The sequence below is a fragment of the Dama dama genome, chromosome 29, assembly GCF_033118175.1.
Source record: "Dama dama isolate Ldn47 chromosome 29, ASM3311817v1, whole genome shotgun sequence".
NCBI classification, from domain to species: Eukaryota; Metazoa; Chordata; class Mammalia; order Artiodactyla; family Cervidae; genus Dama; species Dama dama.
This window is the reverse complement of record NC_083709.1, coordinates 66,040,354-66,059,883: the sequence shown is the minus strand read 5'-3', so window position 1 is coordinate 66,059,883 and position 19,530 is coordinate 66,040,354. Positions and strand designations below refer to the sequence as shown.

Below are 19,530 nucleotides of genomic sequence, written 5' to 3'. Positions count from 1 at the left end.
ACACACACACACACACACACATACACAGAAGAAAGGGAAGTACACAACGAGGTAAAGCAGAAGAGAGAAAGCACTGGATTTAACGGGAAAGCAGGGAATGCCCAAGGGGCACCCTGGTGGTGCAGGCATTGGAACCTATGCTGACAGCTCACCCATAGAAATCACACCCCGAAACAACCTCTCTGCTCAGACACAAAATCTTTAGGATCCCTATATTCTAATTCTCTATCCAATGACAGAATCTCTTTGCAAAATCCTTTATCCTCCTATCTTAAGTCACAAAGTCTAATCAATTTTACCTTCCTACCTATAAAGTTGTCCCTTTTTCTACAACCCATAGTCTATGCATCATTATCTCTCATTCAAGTTGCTTTAAAATATCCATCCTCCCTAGTCTCTCTTCCTCCAGAGTCACCTCCCTTTCACTCCTCCTTACTCCTAATCCATTCCTGACAATTTGTTAGAGGGATAGCGCTAAAATGTAGATAGATTTTTGTTGCTCATTTTCTTAAAATCCTTCTGTGACTGCTCTCAGGAAAAAGCCCATGCTCACTCCTTGGCATATTATCAAAGTTCTTTCTTGACCTGTCCATGTCTAGAGGAATCTAAAGTATCCCAATTCCCTAAGTTTGGTTAAACCAAACTCCTTACACTCACTGAATGTGCCATCCCGTCCTTTGTTCTTTCCATACGACACTGTCTAGAGTGCTATCTGAGAGTAAAAACCAGTATGCTGAGGATGCTAAAAACCTTACAAGCGCTTGTCAGAAAACAAGACTTGGAGCCCAAACAGCAAAAACCACTTTGGGGTCTTGTTATGGGTTGAACTGTGTTTTTCAAAATCCACATGTTGAAGTCCTCATCCTCAGTACCTCAGCGTGCCACCTTGTTTGGAGACAGCATCTTTAGAGATGTAATCAAGTTAAAGTAAGGTCATTAAGGTGAGCTCTATCCAACACGACTGGTCTCTTTATAAAAAAGGAGTCTGGACATAAAGATATACATAAAGAAAAAACAGCATGAAGAGACACAGGAAGACGACTACCTACAGACCAAAGAAGAAGACTGGAATAGAGCCTTCCCTTATGGTGCTCAGAAGGCGCTAACCCATTTTACACCTTGATTTTGGACTTCCAGCCTCCAGAACTGTGAGACAATAAACTTCTGTTGTATAAGCCACCCAGTATGTGATCCTTTGTTATGGCAGCCCTAACAGACTAGTACAGTATCTTTGAACATTAGGGGTCACAAAGAGTCAGACATGACTGAGCGACTGAACTGAACTGAATACAATTTCACCAAAATAAATAATAGAATGAATACTTACTAGGTACCTGGGTACAATGCCAGGCATGATGAAAAGATATAATCCTTGCCCTTAGGGAATTCATAACCTAACACAGGAAATGTTATGATACATAGCACTGCTACACATACCCATATTCTGAGGAGTGTTAGCGCTTGTGCTTGGAAGACTGATAGTGCCATTTACTGATAAAGCACATACATGAAAGGAGGTTGAGGAGAAAGAAAAACAATGAGTACAGTTTGAACATACTGCATCAGGTGCCTATGAAATTTCTGGTGACAATATCACAGGCACCTTGTCATGAGTCTGGAGTTCATGAGAGAGGACTGAAGTAGATAAAGAAATCTGGGATTTGTTAGTGCATGGGTGAGATTATCTAGAGAAGAGCATGAGATGGAAAACAGAACCCTGGAAATCACCAAGTTTTAAGGGGCAAGCAGAGAAAAGTAAATGCTGAAAGGGAAACAAAGATGGAACTGTCAGAAATAAGAAAAGGACTTCAAGGGACAGATATGGCAAAAGCCAAGAAGAGCATTCTGGGTAGAAACCAGTCAACAGCTTTTGTCTCACCTGTCATAAGAAATGCTCTAGGGTGTTGATTCTCATCTAGAATGCCCTTCCTAATTTGTCATCTTTGGCTATTTATGTCTGAATGTCCTTAGGTGTGGACCAAATAAACACATTTCCCTAGCATGCCTGAAGATGACAACCAACAAAGGGAAGCAGACACCCACAGAACTGGCAAAGATTATTTGCCACAACTCACCTCTTCCCTTTGGCTTGAAGATGTCTTATTTTATACATTATGACTGTATTTCAGGATATGCCTGCTTTGGAATGGTGGTAAATCTCAGCTGCATTGTTTATGGAAAGAATACAACTTGCCACTTACAAGGAGTCATGGATCTCCTTAATGACTTGCTTAAGGAAGCAAATTATCCCTTGGTTTCTATCTTTCTAAGCTCATTATTTTATTTCTTGGCTATTTCTTGATATTTAATAACAATTGTTGATTTAGCCCCCTCTGGGAATTTCTCTGACAAGACTTCTCTGACCAACTTAACTCAAAGGGATTACTCCTTATTATATAGTCTTAGGGCAATTATTTTGTTATAAACCGTTTCATTCCTTTCGAAATAATTACCTATGATCTTGCAATACCACTTCATACTTTTAAGCAATCTTCCCACAAAACTTTGCTGACTGCCTAAGTAATCAAAAGTTATAAGGATAATTCATTCCTGACCTCAAGTACGATCTAGGAAAGGAGTTAAGCCTCCATATGTACAAGGAAAATGCTGGTAGAAAGCAGAAGTAATAAGAAAATAAGTGGCCAGGAATAGGATCTCTGAATCCCTGAACTCTTTTTAAACCTATATATACTAGGCCCTCAAGGCATATTAAACAGAGAAGACACTCCAGGTGAATACTGGAGTGGGTAGCCACTGCCTCCTCCAGGGGATCTTCCCAACCCAGGGATAAACCCAGGTCTCCTGCACTGTAGGCAGATTTTTACTGTCTGAGCCACCAGCGAAGCCCACTCCACATGGAAATTCACTCAATTCCTAAGACTGCTGACTCAAACTCTTGCAAGGCCTTCTAACTTATATCAGGCTGTGCCATAAAGACATCGTGAATAGAAGAACAATTCCAACAACAGGTCAAGCAGTCTGCAACTTGACCCTTTGCTCCTGGGTCCATATCCTTGACTAGACATCTGAATTTCTACCTGTGCAGGAGGAAGTACTAAAAAAAAAAAATCAAAGGCCCAAATCAGTTTTCTTCACCTGCCTTTTCATGCCCCAATTTATTTCCAACTGAAGAGCTCCTGCCTCCAGCATTACAATTGGAATGTCTATTCTTTGGGCCTAGAATGAGAGGGCAACCTTTGGTAATGTCTAAAGGTTAATGTGAGAGACTAATATGTATCATAAAAGACACAGGTGAAATGTATGAGAATTTGTAAGAGTAAATATTTCCATTTTTCACAGTGTTGGTTTGGATGAGAATCAGGGAAGGCTCCATGAAAGAGGCAAAACTGAAGAGAAGAAAAGGCATTCAAGGCAGAGGATATAGGATAAGCAAAGATATGAAAAGGACAAAAAGGAAGGTGTGATGTTGGAAAGGAAGGAAAAGTAACATATACTAAATGTTAACAACATGCCAGTTCCTACCCTACATGTGTTATCTTATTTAACCCATATTTATTCATGGAGGCAAATAACAGCCAATTCAGAAATGAGAAAACTAAGTTTATAAGAGACTGGGCAACTTGCCTAAGGTTACATAGTTGGTAAGTGGTGGAGCCATACTTCAAATTCAGGATCTTGCTGATTCTAAGGCTCAATTTCTTCCAACTGTATATGTCCTCTGGATTAACAAAGGTTAGAAAAGTAGGTTGGACCAATTCATGGTGGCCATGGATGTCAAGCTAAAAAGTTGAGATTATACTTTAACTATCAACGGAAAGAAAAACCAATGCTTCTTAAGAAAAAAAAATTTCATTCATTCATTCACTCGTTCACTCAGTCACATATCTGTTAAGACTTGCTGGATGCCAGACATCAGGGATATAAAGTTTAAAAGACACAGTCTCTATTTTGTATTTTCATGCTCTTTTCACCTAGCTTTTATTTAAATTTTTTATTGAATTGTAACATACATACTGAAAAGTATACCAATGTAAACAGAATTCAGATCAAGGACAGAACATCATCAGAATTTCAGAAGCCCCACTGCACTTGTAGCTAGTTACTACCTACCCTCTTACACAAAAATAATCACCATCCTGAAATCTGACACCACAGATTACTTTGCCTGTTTCTGAATTTAATACAAAAGGAGTCACACAGTAGACAGACACTCTTTTAAGAAATACATAATCTTGAGGTCAAATGCTCACACAATTCCAGGACAGTATGATAAACACCAAAATTGACTATATATAAAATGCTACAGAAAGAGAGAAAAATGAGTGTCTAATTCTAACTGGGGACTTTCAGGAAGGCTTCAAAGGATGTGACATTTAAGTCGAACCCTAAGCACAAGCGGTAGCCATGACTAGTGCTCTTTTTCAGAAAGATAAGTCTGGTAGTGGAATACACAACAGATTCCAAGAAAAATGAATAACAGCAAGAAAACAACTGGAAGACTAATACCATAGTCTGAGCAGTAAAGAGAACCTGAATGCAGAGAGGAACAGAGAGAAGACTGATAAAAGATATCACAGAGAGAAAAAGAGCAAGATCTGGCAAATGATCTAATGTGGGAGGTAAGAGAAAAGGAAGAATGACACCGTAATTTTGAGTGGGTGAACTAGCAAAATGACGGTGATGTTAATACAAACAGAAAACAAAGGAAGAGGAACTGGCCCAAAACAGAAGCATCAAACACTGAGAAATCATGGTGACAACAGCAGTAGATAACTAGACATGAAGGACAGAACCTAAGGAAAAAAGGGAGGTAAGAGGTACATACTCGGGAATCATCTGCTTGAAAGGCTTGCTGGGAGTCCACTGGCTGCCTAGCACGGAAGCCAGCATCCAGCACAGTACTGGCCAGTTCACAGTACTGAGCAGTTCAATTAGTGTATATCAACTAATGACTGGATGAGAGGCTGAGGAGATGCAGATTTGAGATTAAAAGATGCCTGAGGAGGACAGTGCAGAAAGAAGAGCCAAGAGACAGACAGGAAAGAAGGCAAGCAAGGTCAGAAAGAACTAGAAGAACCCAAGAAAATAGGAAGCTACAAGTAAGGGGTTTCAAAAGTTACTATGGAATGCACAAAGTAGAGACTGAAGTATCTGACCAAAAAAAGTGTTTAAATATTTAACTTAATGACTGATATTTCTATCTACTCTCTGGCCTACAAGCTCCTAATAATAAGGAAACGCTGGGAACTTCTCTGATGGTTTAGTGGTTGAGAATCCACATGCTGCCGGACAACTAAAGCCCACATGCCCCAGCTACTGAGCCTGTGTGCCACAATGGAAGACCCAGAGCAGCCAAACATTTTAATTCTTTTAAAAAGAAAATATCTTACAAATAGCCCCAACAGTACCCAGCTGTACCCACTTTTTAGCTGGCTTGATTTTTTTTAATGGAATAACTATATTAGCTGCTTCCTTTTAAATAACTTTTGCAGAAGAATTCTCTCTTACAGGGCAAGAATTCCTTCCCAGACAGGATCAAATGCTCCCAATTGCTGGACAGTCACATAAGCAGCAAGAGTCAGAGAAAGCAGGAGAAGGCAAGAAGAGCTGCTCTGTTACTTATTCCATACACATTTACAAAGTACTTCTCTTTGTTGACACTATGTCCAGAAAATACTACCAGCAGGAGCGAAGGCCTGCTGCCAGAACCTGACACCCTCCTCTGACTCTAGGTGGGCTAATGATATGACAGCATTCCTCAGAAATGTTCTAACATACTCCTCAGAAACCGGAGTCAAACTCCACCCTTTGAAACAAGGCGTTCCAAATCCCAGTCCCAGATGTGATGTCTTATAATTCTCAAGGTTCAGTCACAGCTTAGAATGAAATCTAAGGTTTACAGAAGAACAATCACTGATAACCACCCAGATCCAGGACATAAATGGGTCCAGAACATTTCAGAGAAATGTTAAGCATTTCCTGAGACAAGTACAGAAAAACAGCTCTTGGAAAGTGTTTCCACAGTGCCCAGGGTAGCCTTTGGCCTGCTCTCCCAGGCTCCTCAGGGTAAAGCACTCCACAGATGTTTTTCCTTGCAGGTCCCAGAGAAGCACCATATATAGACAGCCTCATCTGAGAGATCCGCATAGCAAATTATCCCAGGAACACCACGCCATCTGTAGTCTAGAGCCCTGTAAGAGCCTGAAATCCTCAGGACTGGCTCCATGCCACTTCAACCATCGGAAGCAGCTTCACCGGGTTCCCATTTGGCAGCAAAGCCTCCGGCTGTGCTCCCCAACACCTCTGGTGGGTCGCTTAAGGCCTAGGCTAGGGAGGTCACGAGAAAGCCCTGACAACACTTCAGTAATCAGAACCCCACTGATGACCTAGGCAATTGTGTATAAAGCTCTGCCCTCAAAAATGCATTTTTCTATGATCTCACCAAAACTGTGAGAGGGGACAGTTATTATTCCTAATTTTACAGCTAAGGAAACTAAGAAATAGGAAGTACTTTGTTCAAATTCTCTCAGATTTTGAGACTAAGCTACTGCAAGGACCCAGCTCTTTGTATTTCTAGTTAAGTCCTAAATTTTATTAGTAATAGGGATAAGAGTAAACAAATACAAAAGGCATGGGGTGTTATGCATGGGTCTGCAGGCAGCAGCTGAGAGAGCATATTTCCCACCAGCTAGACCATGGGAAATAAGAGACTCTCAGGTGAGAAACACTGATGCTTCTGAGCGTCTTCTTCCGCCTTCTGCCTAAGTTTTTATCTGCTAGGGCTGCCATGACATACTACTACAGACTGGGTGGCTTAAGGAACCAAAATCAATTCTTACAGTTCTGGAGGCTGGGGGTCCAAGATCAAGCTGTCAGCAAGGCTGGTTCCTTCTGAGGACTCTCTCCTTGGCTTACGTAGATGGCCATCTTCTGTCTGTCTTCACAAGACCTTCCTTCCCTGTATGTGTGTGTCCTAATCTCTGCTTACAAGGATACCAGTCAGATTTCAGTAGGGCCCATCCAAAGTACTCAGTTTATTGTAATTCCTCTTCAAAGGCCCTATCACTAAATACAATCACATTCTAAGAAGCTGGGTATTACAACTTCAACATAGGAACCAGGGAGTGGAGGGTAATTCAGCCCATAACAGGTAGAAAAGGTAAAAGCAGAGCTTTTAGGAATTTAAAATTAAAATTCACCAGGAATTTAAAAGGCAAGGGAATAAAGGCTACAATCTAGAACCAAAATCCAAGCACCCTGGTGTTTTCCTTTCCTATGTCGAGAGTTTTTGGACTAGAGTAGAAGCAACATTCTAATTGTTGGCTTTAGAGAAAAAGAATTAAGCCAATCTCAGCTTTCATCCCTGCTCTGGCCTGCTGCCTACCTGACATGGAGTACATGAGCAGAAGGACCATTTGAGTCCTTTCTGGATATTTCTGCTCAGTTCAGTGCAGATGGGAGTAGAAGAGGTAGAGGGCTTTTCTCTATGTATAAAAGAATACATAACAGCTTAATTTCTTAAGGATGTCATTACTATTACCCACTCAGCTTCATCTCTGGAACTTCCCTCTGCCTAGTTTTTACCAAAGCAGTTAAATTACAAAGACTGAGCTAGATTTGTATATTAAAAGGACAGAACAGGAGGTGCTGAGACTATCAGGCTGTAGCAAGACCTGGCAGCTCAAGGGCATGCTTTTATTACTAACCAACTGGGCAAGTTTCTTCCACACCCTGTAAAAGCAAACAACATCTTACTGCTTCAGAGGCTCTGGTGATATTGCCAATTTCCTCACAGACATTTAAGAAGTGAGCAGAGAGAAAATTTAGAAAAGGGAGACTGAAGAGACATCAGAGAAGATGAACACTGGAGCTGGTTTCTTAGATGTAAAAACAAGAAGGAGTGTGGAGGCATGTCAAATACTGCAGTGAGTCCAAAAAGATAAAGACTTGAAAACAACCACAGGATACGGTAGCAATGGACCTTCACAAACACAGTTTTAATGAACCGACAACGAAATTATCTGGGAAAAACTTTCCTCAAGTGTATGCCTTGGAAAATAATTCCTACAGGATGCTTTTCCAAATCAGTTTCACAGTTTAAAAAGTTTAATGCTCTGCATTTTCCCCCTCTTGAAGAATCACAAGAAACCTAAATATATTCAAGTTTCTGAGAAGTCCTGTGATAAAGCCATCTGTTTATTTTACACTCTATTGGAACTCAGTGTTTTCCAAATGTCTTTTGACCATAAAACTCTTTATCACATGATAATCTACTAACATTTCTAGAAAATGGAGTCCTATGAAACATACTTTGGAAAACAGGGTTCTAAGATGACAGTGGTAGATACTAGTATTAAGAAGGCTCTGGAGTTAAATAGGTCTAGATTCAAATCTGGTTCTAACTCTTACCACACAGGAGATCCTGCACAAGTTTCTTTCTAAACCTCGGTTTCTTAATCTACAAAACAGGCCTAATAACATAAGCCTAATTCATAGAATTATTGTAGGGATTCACTTGGATAATGCCTGTAAAGCACTTAAAATAAGTCTTCAAGAATGATTACTATGATAATGATAAGGACAAGGACTATGGAAAGTCATTGAAACTAGAAGGAAAACTGTGATGTACACACTAAAGTTTTCAATGACTGAATGGGGAGTTATGCAAGAGTTGAGGTCTAATTTCAACAGGGAAGGCAGGTGTGAGAATGGCTTATGCAAGGATCTAGCAATGGCCTTGAAGTGGCAGAGAAAGCCAGAGAAAACCAAACCTCATTCCTGATCCGGTAATGCCTGGGGCATTTTCAAAAAGGCATAGTCTCCACACAAAATGGCTTTAATGAACTGTCAGGTTTAAGCCAGTAAAGAATGTATCCGTACTGGTCTCAGATATCAGGTAAGGACTCTACAGTTTTCCAAAGGACAGACAGAGCCTGGAGGGCTCATGTCTAAGAGAGGTCTCTCTAATTTGTGAAGTGGTAGCAGGACCTGTTCTTAGTAGGGCTTACAAGTTTGAAGTGCCTGCTAAAAGTTGAGGTTTACTACAGGATTTGCGTTGCAACATTGTGGGAGTAGCAAAATATCAGAAACAACCATCTAACTGAGATCCATCAACAGAGAAGAGAGTACACAAACTGTAATATATCCACAGAAAACAATACTATGCAGCTATTTTTAAAATGCAGTAGCTCTTTATGATAGGGGAAAATCTTCAAGACGCAACAGTAAATGAATAAAAAGTGAAGGACAATGTGTGCAATACACACAGACGCAAGCTTATAAACGCAGTTTACCTCCAGACTGATTCATAAGACGCAGGTAACAAAGAGATGGGGGAGATGGGAACGAGAGGCCTGGAAGTCTGAAGCAGGAGGAAACCTTTACATTATATGTATCCTTTTCATATAACTTTACATTTTTATATTTATTACTTATTCAAGCCATTCTTTAGTTTTTTGTTTTATTTTTTTAGTGTTACAATAGAAATTGTTAGGGAGAAAGCTAAGAGATTTTGAGAAAAAGGAAGGATAACTGTGGTCTCCAAGAGGGCAAAAAGCTGAGGTAATAAAAAGTTAAGATAGGCAGACATGACCAGAGCAAAATCCCCGGAGTTTAAAATTACAGAAAAAGTGCTTTCCTTGTGCAACTAAGCCTAAGACATAGGGCCCTCAAAGGCCCTCCCTGGACCCTCACTATCTTCTGAAGAGGAGTTAATTTTTTAGAGCTTCACAGCAGCCCAAGGTGCATGTCTCTCTGCTGGGGAGAGAGTCACAGTCAGAAGAGATCTTTGCAGGAGACAGTCAGTTTGTTCTGTCTTCATGATCTTTCTTGAGAAGATGTTGATTCATCCCTCAAGCTAACTAGCTGCAATCTCGGACCTCCTGGGATGGCTCCATTTAAACACGAGCCTTCTTATCTATTTGCTCAGTTCCATCTCTGCTACTGACTCCCCTCCATCAGCTTTCTTTAGCAACCTAAGAACTTCTGTCAAGTCGTCTTCATGGCCTACCTCCATGCCATCTCCTTCAATGTCCCTTCCACCTGGAACACCCACCCACCTGCTGCCACCGCAGTCTCTGTTTCTAGAGCTAAAAAGTCTCACCTCCTCCCCCAGATTTTTCTGCAGCTAAGCCAAATAAGGTACAGAATCACATCCATTCCACCCACTCTACCAACATTACTGCCTCAACAGCATTAGCAATGTCAAACACTCATTAAATACATATGGCCAGGTACTCAGCCAGCCCAGATACAGAGATGACCTATATGACCTCTTCCCTTAAGTTGCTGACAGTCTTACAGGAATGGCATAAGGGTAGCTCGGTCCATATGGCAGCTACTCAAAGTCTATTAAATGCACTATCAGCTAAAGAAGTGTAAAAGATCTATAAACTTATGGGACATACTCAAATCACAAGTAATCAAAAAATGCAAATTAAAACAATGAGATACCATTCTTCTTCTGCCAAATTGACTAAAAATTTCTAAAACAATAATACTCAATCTTGGTGCAAGACATTCAATTACTGAAAGTATAAATTGGGAAAACTTTTCTGAAAACACAGGTAGAAGTTTATCACAAACCTTTAAAAGGTGTGCACTTTTAAACTCAGCAATTTATCTGACTACTTTGAGAAAGCTAAGTTAAATAATCAGAAATGAAAAGAAACTTATGTATAATGATACTCATCATAGCATTATTTATAACAGTAAAGAAATAAGAGAAATTGTTAAGGAATATCTACATGATGGAATACTGTAATCTACTAATAATCATTAAAATATGCTTTTTGAAAAAATATTTAATAACTCAGAATAAAGCTCACAAGACAATGCCTAAGGGAGAAAAATTCTAAATTCACACATAGTAATATAAACTCTGTAACTTTATATTAATATATATATATATAAATTATATAACATAGCTAACTTCATAGCTAACTTCAATAGTTAGCTATGTTATAAATAGTTAATATTTTGCTGTTATTGGCTTCAGGTGCTAGGCCTTGGGAAACTTTCTTTTTAAAGAATTACGAGAAGATAAAGAAGTACAGGGAGACTTCTGTGGAAATGCTAATGGGCTTTTCTGATGACTTAAGCATCCATAAAAGACTGGCTAAACACTCTGCCAGGTTCTATATTGGGTTCCAGAACAGCAGCAATAAAAAGCATAGCCCTGGCATTCAAAGATCTTACAAGTACACAGGAGAGATGGAACAGTAAACAAGTAACTCCATTAAACGCAAATTTAGCCAAAGTAGGGTCGTCTCTCCTTATTCTGGGGCTATGTTCCAAGACCCCAGTGGATGCTTGTATGTATATATGAATGTATGTATGTATACAGATAAAGTATAACTTATAAATGAAGCACAGTAAGAGATTAACAGTAATAATTAACGATAGAACAATTACAACAATATAGTTATCTCTCAGTATCCACAGAAAGTTGGTTCCAGGACCTGCCATGAATATCAAAATCCAAGGATGCTCAAGTCCCATAGTTGGCCTTTCGTATTCTAGGTTCTGCATCTGCAGATTCAACCAATCAGAGATTGCATAGATCTACAGTGTTTATTTTTAAAAACCCACATATAAATGGACCCATGCAGTTCAAATCCGTATTGTTCAAAGGTCAATTGTATACTGTAATAAAATTTATGTGAATGTGGTCTCTCTTGCTCTAAAACTGTAAAAACCTATTGCTTTTTCTAATTTTACTAAGCATTTATCACACACGATGGCCACAACTTTTGCAGTCTGAGGTGTGACAGCAAAACTAGCATGAATTTCTTTTTCCTTCTTACCAATTTCAGGGTTAGACGATTCATCCTAACCATAGATCTTAGCCACCTCAATGTATCCTTTTTTTCTTTCCTTATTTTAAATTTACTTTTTAAAAAACTTTCTGTTTTGTATTAGAGTATAGCCAATCAACACTGCTGTGATGGTTTCAGGTGATGAAGCAGTGAAGGGACTCAGCCACACACATACAAGTATCTATTCTGCTCCACACGCCCCTTCCATCCAGGCGCCACATTGAGCAGACTTCCATGTGCTGGGCAGGAGGTGCTTGTTGATTATCCATTTTAAAAACAGAAGTGTGTACATGCCCATCCCAAACTCTCTAACTATCCCTCTTTCCTCTAAAAATCAAGAACTTTAAACCATTTCTCTTAAAGGAAGCACTTTACTGCTTCTCAGTGGTATGTATGAATTGCCAGACATATATACACACACTGCTTTTATATAAGAATAACTAATAAGGACCTACTGCATAGCACAGAGAACTCTATTTGGTGCTCTGTAAGGACCTGTATGGGAATGGAGTCTAGAGAATGGATATATTGGACATGTATGGCTGATTCACTGTGCTATACGGCAGAAACTAATACAACATTGCAAATCAACTGTATTCTAATAAAAAATTAATAAAAAATAAAAAGGGGAAGGTGAAAAAAAGAATGAACTGCTGGCATCACTACTCTTGCACTCTGGAGCTATTACTAAGTAAAATAAAGGTTATCTGATCACCAGGACTGCCACCTCATGACAGTCAACCTGAGAGCTGAGATGGCTACTAAGTGTTTAACGGGTGGGATACGCTGAACAAAGAGATGATTCACACCCAGAATGAGGAGGAGTGGGACAGCATGAGATTGCATCACACTACTCAGAATAGCATTCAATTTAAAACTTAAGAATTATTTCTGGAACTTTCCATTTGTTATTTTTGGACTGTGGCTAACTACAGGTAACTGAAACTGCAAAAGGCGAAACCAAGGATACAGGTGGGGGTCTACTCTATGCACAGAGTCTGGAAGTTTTATCCAAAAAACTGACACCTGACTGGATATAAAAGATGAGAATGAACAGTTAGAGACGTGGAGAAGGAGAAAGAGTACTCCGTACATGGAAACAGTGAGTACTTTGAACAAAAGATTTTATGTTTTGGAAACGTTGACTAAACCGAGTACAGAAAGAAGTAGCACTGCGAGGGAATATAGTCTATATCATTTCTTTCCAAATTCTTTCTGCAAAGGATCTGGTTTTTTTAGTCCCAATATGTCATTACATTACTAGTAAGAGTTTAAGTTGGTGGAAGGCAGATACACTTTGGGATAGTTACTAAAGTTTCACAAATATCCCGATCTATCTAGTCAAGGTACATCATTTGCTTGAAGTTATATATGATTATATAATTTGGTTAGGCCATAGAAATATGAGCAAAAGTGACATACTGTATCTTCTGGGCCAAAGAGTAATCTTCTATGTTCTCTTTCATTTTCTCTTTCATCTTTTCTTTCTCTTTACCACCAATATTGGCAATGTTCTAGAAGCTGGCTGATCACTCACCCTGGACTGCACATCAGATAACAAAGCAGAATTCCTCAACATACAGGATGATAAGAAGCATGAGCAAAGTAAACCTTTGTTGTTTTAAGACACTGATAAATGGAGAGCAATATTTATTGAAATTATAAACACATATCCTCTCAGATATATTTGAACACAAACAAAATGATGTATGTAAAAGGTTATCATTTGCAATATGGTTTGTTACAGCAAATGACCCAAAACAACCAAATGAATACTGTAGTTCATTCATACAATGAAATATTATGCAACCATTTAAAAAGAAAAAAGTTCTCTTAGAGCTAATATGGAAGAAGCTCCAAGTGAAAAAACAAGATATTCCCTGTGTGTATAATATACCTTTTTTTTTTTTTTTTTGGTAAAGAAAAAAAGGGGGATTAGAATATAATTCATATTTACTTACACCTACATGGGGAAATTCTTTTTTTTGGGGGGGGGAGGAATCTACAATAATAGGAAACTAACAAAAAATTATTATCTTAGGGCAGATAGGTGGAACTTTCAATTACTCAGAAGAAGAGTCCTTGGTGCCATACTTAACTTCTTACTGTCTCACAACCTCAACCAATGTGCCAGCAAATCTCATCTTAAGTGTAAGTGGTGTACTTCTGACTCTATCTTCAGCTGTTATCAGATCCTTCTTTAAACTCTGGCTTCCGTTCCTCCTCTTGGCCACACCTAATCAGCTTTCAGTTACATGACCTATGTTAAGAATATATTTACTACTGCTCCAATACTAAGTTGCAATCATTCTTGGTTACTCTTAAATAAACCGTGCTTTTCTCTAGACGATTCCAAGCTTTGGCAACTGTTTTTAGCTATCCTTGAGAGATTCTGTATTGCCTCTTAAAAAGCCTTAACAAATCGCTCCAATACATTCTTGCTTTTCTCATTCAGAACTCCTCTACGTGGAGGTTATTTATTTTATTTTCCTTTATTATAAGAATTATAAGACCCTTACTTTTGAAAAATTAATAATAAAAAACTGATTAAAAAAAGAGAGAAATCTCTTCCTTATAGTAGTATGCCAACTAACAAATGTAGAAAGGATAATGGAAATAGAAAGTTACCATTTGGCAACCAGCGTCTGTGGTGGTAGATTCAGACAGGAGTCATACACGGATCCTTCGCCTGTACATGAGATTTGATGAGAACGAGATACTGGCATCGTCTCAGAGTACTGAACCACAGGACACTTACGAATTGCCAAGAAAAAATGGTGCCTAACAGTAGAGAAATCTAATTGATACAAACTTAACTAGGTGATTAAGGTTAACATTACAAGGGGTAGGACAGGTTGACAATATGTACTTTCTGATGCAATTCACTAAAAAGGGTACAACGTACCATTTTTGTGTAATCCCTGCCAAGGAAGTATGGCCTGAGTCTGGACAGGAGGAAACACTAGAGGGACCCAAAGTGAAGAATACAAAGTGAAAGGCCTACAGTATCTGTCAAAAGCAAGAGGAACTGTTTCAGATTAAAGGAGATTAAGAGACAAGATTACCCAATGCAACATGTTAGCCTGAGTTGTATCCTGGACCAGAAAAGAGACATTGCTGTGACAGCTGGCAAAACTTGCATGGGGTTTTGATGACAGTGTTGTCATTGTGGATTTCTTGGTTACAGTGGAGAGCAGTCTTGCCTTTTTGGAAAATATAAAAAGGAAAACATCAGGCCTCTCCCTTTCTCTCAAATGGTTCAGCAAAAGATTAATCACTATGGATGCAAGGTGATAAAGCAAAAATAATATAAAATGTCAACAACTGAGGCACTTTGGTGAGCATGATATGGGAGTTCTTTACACTACTGTTTTGTCAATTTTTCTCTTAAGTTTGAGGTTATTTCAAAATAAATTACTTTTAAAGTGTGTTTACAAAGGTAAGCATGCTTTCATTTTTGACATCTGCCAGGTATTATACTACTGACAGCCACTTGTCATCATTTAAAAACCACCTTTCTGCCTGATGACTGACTACTGAAACACAGATAAAGACACTCCGAATTTGCAACATTGAAAATGAAAAATATATCTATTTTTACTTTTTTACATTAGTTTAGATATTAATGTGTTAATATTTTGGACCTTAAATTAGGGGAGCCCACAGAAATTTCTGAGTAAAATTTCCAGCCCTGTAAAAGTCAGCCAGTGGCACTTGAACTGGCTGGCCAAAGGAAACAACAATTGACCCTAAGAGGCCCTGAAACAGTCTCCTATCCTAAACTTGAAATAGCCTCACAGGTGATAGTAGTACCAAAAACAGCATTTAATTTTACCTTCAGGCTCTTAACCCACTAGGTCTATTTGAGTTCCATTATTTAGGGTACAAGGAAGTCAACAGCTACCTCCCCATCTCTTAAGGCTCTAGCTTACTTCTCATGCATTCCCAGAAGCACACTATAATATGACTAATCACTGGCTGCTTCTTCAGCACCATATGTCTCCCAATTTCAAAGGAAAAACTGTCCCAGCTAGAACCGGAACAACAGACTTCCTACCTCCTGCAGCTGGAGTCGAACCTTGGTAACTGCTCGGATCCAGTGCGCTCTGGCTTGGGTAAATGGCGAAGATGCAGTCTCCTCAGGAAAACTTGTAACAGAGAAAAGAATGTTCCTTAAAAATAAGCCCAGGCCACAAGATGACAGTGCTCAAGTCAAAACTGCCAAATACCTAAAATTAAAAGGTTTGTATTCATGCCTATACTTGTCTAGTGATTCAAGCCACTAAAACAGCATATCCTGAACATCCAACATGAAAAAAATTCCTCTCTAAAATGGCAATTGCTTTTAGCTTTTCATGTGTTCCCTCTTTTTCTTTCCCTTTTTTCACTCACCTGATGAGGCAGCTCACTGGAACAGTTAGGGGTCAGGATACTGAAAGCAGCGACGAGGGCCCTAAGTCAGGGACTAACAGGGAAACGGTGCGGCGGGGTGTGGAGCAAACCTCTCCTCTGCCTCTCAAGATCACCACTCTCCCTTGGGGGTTCTGCAAAGCATCCTTGGGGCAGAATTTTGCTCCTGCAAACCCTTCCGACTCCACTAAGTATTTTGGAAGGCCTATCAATTCCTAGTCTACATCAAAGTGCTAAGAAAAAAGGCAGAGCCCTCCTCTTGCTGTGATCTTGTTCCTTGAGCTGCCTCAGGGGCATCCTAAGTGCAAGGAACAATACATATAACAAAGGAGCTCTGAGGCAGAAACACCAGCCTATACTAAACAAATCATCATCTAGGTTTTACCTGTGGAATAGTGGTTCATTCTTGGTGATGACGCTTCTCCCCTCGCTCACTGGCCTCTATTGCCAAGGCAGTAATCAAGAAACCACCATACAGACACACAAAATATATGCTAGGCACTGATGCCACTTAAGTGCATCAGTTGTTTTAAAACATCTGTGGGCACTTCTGAAACCAGCCTGGATGTCATTTGCACAGCGAGGATCTAGGATGATGACAGGCCATGAGAGAAGGACGGGCACTCCTGCTGCTTGACCAAGAACTCTACCCAGACAATAGCATCTTTAAAGTCCAAGGTCCACAAAGAGCTATCTTTTAGTGAGTTGTCAGTCCAGTTAAAAAAAAAAAAGCTGGTCCAGAACTCAGTCTCTCTGACGTCTCGTCTACTAGATGAGCCACCAGAGATGATTAAAAATCAGGAAAACAAACAGAAAACAAGTTTCTACCTTTGAGTGGTACAGAGGCATCAACTGTTTTCTAACTCTTACCATATCATCAGTGTTCACTGCTCTGATCTTCCCATGACCTTGAAATTTGAGAATTTAAGTCACACCTAGCTCTTCTCACTCTACTCCAGTGGTTTTCAACGAAGGACAGTTTTGCTCCTCAGGAGAACTCTGGCAATAATATCTGGAGACATGTCTGATGGTCACACCGAGAGCTGCTGCAGACATGTAGTGTGCAGAGGCCAGGGATGCCACTAAACATCCTCCGAGGCATGCAATAGCTCCCCAAACAAACGATCATCTGGCTCAGGGAATGCCCTGATGGCCTAGTGGTTAAGATTCGGTGCTTTCACTGTGGAGGCCTGCATTCAACCCCTGGTCAGGGAACCATACCACATGCTGCACAATGTAGCTAAAATGTCAAAAACAAAACAAAAAAACGAAGAAAGAATTATCTGGCTAAAATGTTAATAATGCCAAGACTGAGAAACCCTGCTTTGCCCCAACCTATCAGCAGCTCACTGACCAATTTAGCTCAATGATAACAATACTCAAACTCTGTACTAAGCCTCATTACGTGACTGTTAAAAGGTCAAGTTTAAAATTTTCCTTCTTCTGGGTACCAGCTGCCAGACATACTGCTAGGCCCCAGGGAGACAGAAGGGTGATTTAGATCTGGCTTCTGGATCGGTTCTTTAACTGTCTCCCAGCTTAGTCAAGAAAAAAAAAAAAAAAAAGAAAAACAATGTTCACCCAAAAAATTTAAACATTAATAGGCTAGGAAGCCTGTTTTATTCAAAGCAGCTCCTCTGAATGAAATAATCTGCAGGGCTCAGGTCAGTTTCAGACTCAGAGGTTGTCATATGTGGGGTCAACTAGTAAGCCAAGAACTAGAGACTGTAGAAGGCCTGGTACACTGCAGCTAAAATGTTCTTCAGAGATCCTCGAAATACTTTGGTAACTACACCAGAAAACAATGGAAGCAGCGCAGAGATAAGCCCCAGTATCCTGATCACAACCACACCCAGCTGCAGGGAAACAAACAGCAAAGGCGCTCTGTCAGCAGTACCACAGGGCAGGTACTGAGGAAACCATACGAGCTCCTCGAGGTAGCCATGACCTACCTCTCCTGGGGGCCTCGGACCAGGTCTCTGGGTAGCACCGTATCTGGGGGTGGATGGGCTGTGGCACCGTCTTTCATCTCCTTGGGTTCACACACTGCCCCCTTCTCCTCTTCACCCGTCACCTCCAAGGCTTTCTCTTGTTCTCCAAAACCCACTTGGCCATCTCTGGAGAGGCTACCGGAGCTGTGGCGGGAATGGATGGAGTCCCTCTCCCGACGGTCATCATCTTGTTCGTGACACTGGTCCAGTCCACTTAACTGAGAGCTCCCTCGACTCACGTTACAGGAGGAGCCATACCTACTACTGCCGGTGGGGCTGTGAGGACAAGAGGGGGGCAGGTCAGTAAACAAACACAAACTAAAGACCGGAACAAAGCAATAGATGAATCCAGGAAATGAGGATTCTATCAGGCAAGGATCACAAACAGGAGGTTCCTGGGAAGACAGGAGCAAAGCTCACATTCTAGAAGAACTAGGCTCTATTCAGCAAAATCACAAGGAAAAACAACACAGCATGCTGGGTTCTCCAACAGCACTTAGCCCCAACCCTGCAACTGACTTTGAAGAATTCTTTATCATAATGTGCTATTTTGTAAGTAGGATTAAGAATTATTCAAATAGTCTGTTTACGCCTAAAATTCTCTACTCGAACTTCTTAAAAAAAAACCTGTCCAGTGGCTGTAATCAAAGTTTTCTAATTTTCACAAAGTAACATGGATGGATGAACTCTACTCCTTTTTTCTGTTACCTATTAAATTGAGAACTCTTTTTTTCCTCTCCAATTGGAAATATAAAGGTCTGTTCCTCAGAATATGCAACATGTTCCTTCAATTGTCCCTCAACCATCTGCACAAGGTAATGGAAGCCAAATAGAGGCTAGGACAAAGAAACTCCTCAGGGGGAATGGTCTCATTGACAAGAATGTTACCGTGGTATCCCCGGCAGCATAGGAAGTGTCCCAGAGCCATCTATAACTGAGTTCCTCTCAGATCACGGCTCAGTTTTGGACAAAATGGACACAGTCCAACTCCAAGATTTCAGTCAGGGCCACATTAATGCATTTTTGTTCCTGAAGAGAGACCAGCACAACCCCCTCTCTCTCAGCCATCTGAATGCCCACACCCGGAAAGGAAATTTGTTCTCCTGGTACAAGAGGTATAGAGAAAGTGGCAGTGAATCATGACTGTTTAGAAAGAAGAGCATTCGGAAGTTACCCCCTCGAGCCATATTCTGAATTTTAAGGATTCAGTCCTATTCAAAATAGGGGGACTTGGGGATGATCTACAAGACCTATCCTAGCCCCATCTGGATAGTTCCATCCCAAGTCAGGGGCCCTTCATTTTACTTCTGTGGGGACAATAGACAAGGAATTCCCTTGCCAAAGAGTCAAGC

The 19,530-nt window shown here is 40.2% G+C and overlaps 1 protein-coding gene across 3 annotated transcripts in view; it reads right to left on the bottom strand.

Annotated features, from left to right (window-relative positions):
- Nucleotides 1-19,530, bottom strand: part of UNC13B (unc-13 homolog B) — a 202,054-nt gene that overhangs the window by 69,966 nt on the left and 112,558 nt on the right. For 2 of the 3 annotated variants that reach the window (XM_061132177.1, XM_061132175.1), the window contains exons 9-11: nt 18,140-18,454; nt 15,835-15,925; nt 14,843-14,980 (exon numbers count right to left, since the gene is read on the bottom strand). In XM_061132177.1, the coding sequence (XP_060988160.1) occupies nt 14,843-14,980; nt 15,835-15,925; nt 18,140-18,454 (544 nt within the window). The remainder of the gene's footprint in view (nt 1-14,842; nt 14,981-15,834; nt 15,926-18,139; nt 18,455-19,530) is intronic. The other variant, XM_061132176.1, reaches the window with a different exon arrangement.